Raw genomic sequence first — 8,697 nt, forward strand, 5'->3', positions numbered from 1 at the left:
AATGGGTTAATGAAAAAGAAACCTTTCCTTAATAGATGCTCAAATACAAATAGTAAATAAGTGTAAAATATTTGTAAAACTGGTTTACACAACATCATTTATAGCTTTGGCTGCAAGTTGGAGCCAACAATATTTTTTCAGTATAATTAAACTGTCTTCTGGTCATATTGTACTAGTAGTCATTTGTGGAGGTAAAATTATAGGGATTTTTTACAGGTTAAATTGTAGTTTGAAGAAAATGTTATATTCAATAATAGTTGCTTTCAGAACCGTGGAAAAAATATCTTAACACGTTCACTGCAAAAGACGAGTAATCTTGTCACCGCTGGCCTTTTCTAGTGGCGTGCAACGAGTATACTCGTCAAAGTGCCGTTTACAAACAATTGTTCTAGTGTGAGGTTAGCCTCTGTCGTGAGACGTTGTTTCGCTTGCCGCTTGTTGTGCCAGTTTTATACTTCAAACTGGTATAGTTCGTTTTCAGATTTGACTAATTTATCGGTGGTAGGGATTGTTTAAAAAAAATATTGTAGTATGGGCTTAAATCTAATGACATGCAATAGAACAACGATAATGTATGTACTGTAGCATTGTGGAAGGAACCTAACATTGCTTGGCCATTTTCTTGCGGTATTTTTTTATGGTGTATCCGGGTAATTCACCCGTGCTTTTTCCTTCCATTTGGCCATACTGAGGACCGCATAGCAGGATTGTTTAGAGCTGCTATCTGTTGGGTTCTTGTAAAACTACGTCCTCAACAACTGGTACGCAGTATATGTCTCTTATTTACATTAAACTAAATTTAAACGTTTTCGCGCACTCATCCACGCAGCGCATTAGCTGTTCACACCACCGGCAGTGGCCGGCCATCGCGCAGCCATTGAACGTGTTAAATGTATAGTACTGCACTCAATGAAACTAGTATAACATGGATCAATGTTTAATAGAATTACCTCTTTCATCTAGAATTTTGAGCTATTCCTCAAAACTTGTTGTATAAGCAGTTGGAGACTATTTTCTTGATTTTGCATTGTCTGTCTGTGTTTCAGCTTTAACCAGTTAGATTTACCTGTCTACGAGACTTATACGAAGCTAAGGACCTATCTTTTGAAAGCCATCCATGAGTGTTCAGAAGGCTTCGGATTTGCCTAAACAAGATCGCAAGTTAGGGTTAAAATTTGAGACTGAGAAAACATTTTGGAAAAAAAATCCTTGCTGAATTAATTATTACTATTTTGTGCCCAAAAGAGCTTGTTATAACTTCAGTGATAGTTACAATACAATACAAATATTTTTTGTTTAAAGCTTAGCGCCTTGTTTTTTCACCTTCATTGTTAATAGTTAATACTATCCATTCATGTGATGTTATTCACTGTCCGTATTTTTTCTTTGAATCATCATAATGAAAATTTGTAATGTATTGTTTATATATTGAAGTAAATAAAGTAATAAAAACGTTGGAGATTAAACTTTAAGTGCTCCATACTGGTTTCCATGTTACATCATTCGCATTGTTAAGGCATGATTGCAACACATTTCTGTAACATCGGAATGTCCAAATGTCACGAAGTTAGCATAATTTGTTTATTATATGTAAAAAGTTACGTTTTGTATTTTGATGTTTATTTGATTAATTTAAACTAATACTTTATTTTCATATGATTTAAGTAATTGAAAGTTGTTGACAAACTATATAGAAATTAAAGTTTTTTAAATGGTGTCTTTCTATTTTATTGCCTTTTTACATTGATTTATTTAATTGCTATCTCTATGTTATATTTTAAGTCCATGCCATGTGGACTTATATGAGTCCAGGGACATGTACATGTAAAAAGGCACATAGAACACTGATACTTGGATACTTACTTTACTTGGATACTTGGAGAATTCCCACTGGTATCGCATCAGCGACGTGGTCGTCAGGTTTTTATACATTTCTTCATATTTACTTATATAGATGGATTCATTTCCTCTTCAAGATTGTACATGGCCTAGACATATATCTCATCAACACTGTAGTAGGCCTCTTGACTTAAGAATGTTTTTAGCAGGTTCTTGAATTTGCTGACAGAGGGCTCTTGTGTGATGTACTGAGGCAATTTATTGTAAATTTTTATACTATTGAAGTAAGGGCTCTTGCTTGCAAGGGTGGAATTTACTTGAGGTACATGTGGATTTGTTGCTCTTCTTGTATTGTAATTGTGGACCATGCTGTTTGTTACAAAAATATTGGGGTTCTTCTTAACAAGCAATGCGGATTCCAATATAAAGAGGGACGGAAGTGTGAGGATGTTCAGTTCTTGGAACAAAGGTTTACAGTGTGTCCGTCTATGAACTCCACATATTCTTCTAATTGCACGCTTTTGAAGGATGAAGATGCGTTTTGCCTCACTACAACCACCCCAAAATACCAAACCATATGAGATTATGCTATGAAAACAGCCATAATAAACCTTAAGGAGAATCTCGATGTCAACCAGCTTTTGAAGTCTAAACAGCAGGTAGGTGACAGATGACAGTCTGGGCGCTATTGCATCGACATGTGTTCCCCAATTAAGGTTCTCCGTAATGTGTAGGCCCAAGTATTTGGTTTCACTACAGGTTTCAAGTAGCACCCCGTCCAAGGTCAATATCGGAGGTGGTTCAGGCTTCTTCCTGTTATAAAATTCCATTAATTTAGTTTTACTAGAATTAAGGACCAGATGATTTTCGCTACACCAAGTAGACATTTCAAGCAAGCCAGTTTGGGCGTTTTCAATCGTGATGTTCCGATTTGGGCTTGGGACTAGGTGACAGGCGTCATCGGCAAAAAGCCATAAATTTCCAGATGATATGGAGCCAGGCAAGTCATTCACGTATAACAGGAATAGGATGGGCCCAAGGTTTGATCCCTGGGGGACACCGATGTTCAGAGCTGGTGATGGAGACGATTTATATGTCCGAAGGATGTTGTCAGGGCCTCTGTGCTTCAAGGATACAATCATGTGCCGATCTTTAAGATACGATGAAATCCATCGCAGTGGGTTTCCAGAAATGCCAAGCATTCGCAGCTTATCCAGAAGGATCCTGTGGTCAAGAAGATCAAAAGCCTTTGTCATGTCGTAAAAGAGACATAGTAAGCTGTCAGATATGTCAAGGTGGTTATATACTTCCTTTAAAAGGGCAAAAATGGCATCACAGGTAGACATGTTTTTTCTGAACCCAAATTGGTTATTTGACAAGATGTTATTTGTTTCAATAAAACTTAGCAATCTTTTAAGGAAAATAATCTCAAAGATTTTACCAAAACAAGGCTGGACAGAAATAGGCCGGTAGTTACTTGCGTTAAGAGGATCATTTTTCTTAAATACAGGGACAACCTTTGAAGTTTTCAACGAATCAGGAAAGCAACCAGTTTCAAACGACTTGTTAATAGCGCAGGCCAATGCTTCAAAGATGTTTTCATTGCAAAGTTTGAGAAGGCTGCATGGGACTTCATCAATGCCAGAACTTTTTTTTGATCCTATTAATAAGACGACTTCACGAACCTCAGACGCAGAAGTAGGAGACAGTACAAAGCGACTCGCTTCGAGATCAGTGGGCAACACAGGGGCTACATTATCTTTAGCCAACGTACATATTTCCTGGTGAAAAGATTTACAGAAATAGTCTACTATTGTCTGAGGATTTTTGACTTCCACGTCATCGATCATAAGAATCAGGTTTGATTGGGTCTGATACTTTTCATCGCACAGTGTACGGACCACTGCCCAAGATTCCTTGCTTGTGTTTTTGGAATTTAATATTTTGTTACCAAAAAAGGCCTTTTTTGTTTTGTTAACAAGTGCAGAGTGGTGACGTTTAGCTGCGCGATAAGCATTTTTTCCATCGACAGAACAGTGAGGCGACCTATTCCAGTACAGGTCCAAGAGTGCTTCATGCGACTGCGATACCTCATGACTGACCCAAGAAGGGCTATGTTCATTCTTTGTATTTGAAGTAGACACAGGGAAACTTACATTAAAAACATACATAAACGAATCGTAGAACTGGTCAAATAAATCATTAGAGGTAATATTTCTTAAATTAGGTTCTGGCATCCAAGCTTCATTGCTAGATAAAATTTTGAAGGCTTCAAAAGTCGAGGCCGTAAATTTCCTCTTCACTGTCTTATTTACATTTTCCTCTCCAAAACGTTCACACAACAAGTGTACTGATAACAAATGGTGGTCAGAAAAAAAGACAGGTTTGGCACTGGGGGCACGAAACATATGTGCAACACACGAGTCAACAATAAAATAGTCAAGCTGAGTTATACAATCAGGTGTTACTCTCGTTGGACCTTTAAATATAATGTTCAGGTTATTACATTCTAACAAATCCTGAAGCAGCTGACTTTCCCAGGATCTCTCAAGATTGTTTATATTTAAGTCAGCGCAAATAAGAAGCGGGATATTAAACTTATCTCTGAGGGTAGAAATCAACAAGTCAAAACGATCAATAAAATCAATCACATCAGCGCTGTTGGCAGTCCCAGGCCGATACAATACCACAACAATAATTTGGAACTTGTCTAGCTGCATTAGTCCCAAACAGAACTCAAATACACCTTCAGAACAAATGTCTTCGTCAATAGATAATGTCATCGGCTTAAATTTAAGCCTAGAGTCGGTTTTAAGCAACAGAGCAACTCCACCCCCTACTCGGTTAGGTCTAGAATATTCAGAAATGGTTTTGTATCCATTTACATTAAAACAATTCAGCTTAGATTCATTAAGCCACGTTTCGGCAACACACAATACTTCAGGGTTCTCATTATGTAACAAAACTTCAAGGTCTTCTATCTTGTTAAAAATAGACCTAATATTTAAGAAATCAAACCTAAGACTAATATCACAGTTTTTTTCCGCCCCAAGACAATGTGGGTTGGGGCTTACGTCCCGTTTTTTGGACCATCAGAAGTCTTAGAAGTAGGCCTAGGCCTATCATGTTGTTCAAGGTTAGGCCTAGTACTGGTCCTGTGACTATTAGTTCTAGGAGTCAAAAATTTACATATAAGTATTCCCTCAGGCCAGAGATTGCTATCCAACAGCTTGTCAATAGAGTCAGAAGGTACACCTACCTTAAAAGATGAGTAACCCTGGTACTTAGTGGGAAGTTGTTCACACTGGATTTGAGAGTGTTCAATAGGACACAAGTTCCTTATATACTCAACTAGGCTTTCAGGTTTCACACATGGGTCAAATCTTGATAAAAACACCCAGGATTTCCTCTGCGCCACAACAAGAGGTCCAGTTTGTTTGGCTTTGCCTATTATAGCTCGGTTTCGTTGCACTTTAGATTGAGGACGAACTGGATTTGACTTCTCTCTATCACCACGACTATTTACATTAATCCTTTTCTTCCTAGTCACTTGATTCCAATTGCCATCATCACCAGGAGACATACATAACTGAGGCGATACAACAACACTGGTAGTGATATTGGAAGTGTTTTTACCACGTTTCAGTACCTCACTATAACATTCACTTCTAGAGGGGTTAGCAAAATTACTAATAACGTCAGCGTCATCGCCACGGCCATCTTGATGAGGCGTGACGTCATCGTCAGTGCTGCCAGTCTTACAGCAATTTTTAAAACTAAGTTCATCATCTCCATGCAGTGGAGAGTACGTCACAGAATTATTTCCATTATTTCCAACTACTTGAGTCAAAGTAGAGTCAGAATCAGCAATATGTACTTCGTCATTGATTTGAACTTCCGGTGGGCTCACATTGCCTTTTAACCTACAAACGTCACTGGAAATATTATCTAGCTTTGCTTTAATCAAACAATTGTCAGTTACTATATCATTCACTAATTTAAATAGCTTTCCAACATTCTGAAGTAGGTTACAGTTGTCATCAAAGCTCAGAGCATAATCCTTAAGCCTAGCTAACCTGACTTCGCAGCCTGCACAAAACCATTTGACTGAATCTCCCAGCTCTTTTATAGATTGGTATTTATCACTTTCAAATGACACACAATCGGTATGGAACGATTTACAACAAAATCCGTCACATGTAACTCCAGGATTTCCTTTATTCACGGTTTTTTCACAGACGCCACAGGGATAACGAACTGTACGACCCGACATCTTGACCGGAAGTCTCCAACTGCACTGATATTTTGTTTAGTGATAAGGAACAACTCCATGGCCCTTTACGAAAACTTTTCCAGGGAAACCCTTGCTTTTAGTCAAGAAGTTCTTTAAAATTTTTAAAGAATTTAATTAACTTGTCCAATTTTTGTAACTTGGCCTATTGCTCATTTTGTTTAACGTCTTAATGAAGGAACTGATATGATAATGATGAATAATCTCTACTATTATATAAAAATCTAATGGTGAATTGTCTGCATGTGTGTATTACTCAATCACGTAAAACAACTGAACCGACTGGGCATATATTTTACAAAGCTACAATCCTAAGGATTATCTTAAGACCATTCCCGCTTCAATGCTGACCAGAAGCTCTGCACCAATGGCTTTCAAAGTTCTGAGGTGAGGCTTTTAAAAATAATTATTGATTGGTCTCCATCTCCATGCCATCAAAGAGAAAATTCACAATAGTTTACATTGTATCTCAGTATAAGCAAGCCAATTTGTCAAATGCATTTATTTTGCAATCCACTCAGCTATTTAATAAGTTAGTTTAATTTGTTGCACATGTGGCAGGTTTATTTATTTTTACAATGTGGACCAATATTTGGTGGACACCATCGTACCTATTTATAGCATACTACTCCCTATACCTTAGTCATCTTACATGTGGTATTGTGTTTTGGGGACATTCATCCAGTTGCCATATAGTTCTCTTGCAACAGAAGATTGCTGTAAGAACTTTAACATCTAATGACTCCAGAGAGCACTGTTGACCTCTGTTTGCTGAACTTGGCATACTTACCGTCCACGGTCAGTTTGTTTTGAATTCTCTGCTGCTGGTCAAAGAGAATCTTGAAAACTACACAACAAGAGACCAGGTCCACCAGTACAACATTCGTGACATAGCCAATATTCATATTCCTCGATGTCGCCTTTTGACAAAACAATAGCTACCCAGTGCTTGCCCTCAAGATGTTTAATGTGTAATCAAATTTTACTTTTAGACTACTACCACAAATCCTGATGGATTTACTCAGAGATGCTAATTATCTTTTCATCTGTAATTGATCTTGAATACTAATACAGTAGCAAGGAGTCTGCACTTAGCTCCCTATTGTAAAATCTAAAACCTTTTTATAAAAAGAGGATATAGAATTTTGGCAGTAGCCTACTCTGTGAGTTGCTCAATCAATTACTTTTGAATATATATAGGCCCAGCAAACCTGCTGACAATTGAATTGATTTCCAATTGAATCTATAGGGAAATTCGCTAATAACTAAGGTTAGGCAACATAAAGAAAGACGTTACTTGTTGTTACTTGACAAAGAGGTATGATGAATATAATCAGCTGTTTATTGTAAACACTATGATTTTAAATGAGTCAACCACTTTCATGTAAAAACGAATTACTTCTTTCTAAAATAAAATTAAACTAAGCAATGCATAGAACAGCTGTTACTCAATTACTATAGTGTTTACAATAAACAGCTGATTCTTTTCATCATATGCCTTTATGTAATCTATATTTGTTTTTCTCTATTATTGTTTCAAGTAACTTTGGCAGATGAATTACCTAATTAATTATTGACTTTAATAGGGGGAGGTAGAAAACAAGTTATTTTTTAATTACAAAAGTTATGTATTTTTAACGTAGAATCCGATTCTGTGATCAAATTTGGTACAGTAGTTTACATTTAAAAAAGTTTACTTCCTGTTTGAAAAAGCCACTTCCGCTGTGATTGTGCTTTGAAATTATCACCATTTGGTAAACTGTGTCCAATTTATCTAGTTCTGTATTATTTGTTGTTTGTAAGAAAAGGTTTCCGATTCCCTCGTTTTTAAAGGGGTGTACGGGTGGTTTCGGACACCCGGTACATACATATAAATTTGAACGAATGGTGTTTTTGGCCTCTGGGGACATCAAAATGTAAAAGTAAATTGGTGTCTTACCGTGCCACATACGGTAATAGCTACTTCTCTATAGGCAAATTCGCTAAAATAGGCTGCATCAGTCTAAACAGATGGGACATCTACTACAGTATCCAAAAACCAATAGTATAATGTTCAATGTGAACCTCACAAGTTCCATGAAAAATATGTCGTTAGTTGATGTTTGATTTATATCAATGAATTATTTTACAATAGAGATATGTTTCAAAGTTTCATCAGTGTTAGATAGTGAAAGTTTTGTATTATTTTTCTACAGCCTATTGACTTTGGTAGGTTTTTCAAATTACAGTAATTATTGTTTAAGTAAGCACATCGTTTAAAAATTATATAGTTTCGGTTTTTTTATACATCAGCTATACATTTCTTACTAAGTAGGCAAATAAGTTTTCACTGCTTACTTGAATTAAAAGACACTTGAAAAAAAGTAAACTATACAATTGAATTTTAAATCTAAATTCAGTGGTAGATTTGTAACTTATTCATTCAGTATCTCAGAATTTCAGTATCTTCTGATTACAGATAGGGGTAGCCAAAGGGTTTTCTTTGATACAGTGCACAGTCATATCATACAGAGATTGTGTGTGGTTTCTGGTTTCTCGGTACAGCAAGGCAAAGCAAGGGCAGCAAG

At 36.6% G+C, this 8,697-nt stretch overlaps 1 protein-coding gene across 4 annotated transcripts in view; it reads left to right on the forward strand.

Annotated features, from left to right (window-relative positions):
- LOC128998322 (E3 ubiquitin-protein ligase HUWE1) overlaps positions 1–1,717 on the forward strand; it is a 173,687-nt gene extending 171,970 nt beyond the window's left edge. For all 4 annotated transcript variants that reach the window (XM_054424414.1, XM_054424416.1, XM_054424415.1 and 1 more), the window contains one exon: positions 1,047–1,717. In XM_054424414.1, coding sequence (XP_054280389.1) covers positions 1,047–1,149 — 103 coding nt within the window. In that variant the 3' untranslated portion in view covers positions 1,150–1,717. The remainder of the gene's footprint in view (positions 1–1,046) is intronic.
- Positions 1,718–8,697: the final 6,980 nt, after the last annotated feature.

Source organism: Macrosteles quadrilineatus, unplaced genomic scaffold, assembly GCF_028750875.1.
Source record: "Macrosteles quadrilineatus isolate MER2022 unplaced genomic scaffold, UCM_ALF_1.0 Scaffold_7__1_contigs__length_78375512, whole genome shotgun sequence".
In the NCBI taxonomy this organism is placed as follows: Eukaryota; Metazoa; Arthropoda; class Insecta; order Hemiptera; family Cicadellidae; genus Macrosteles; species Macrosteles quadrilineatus.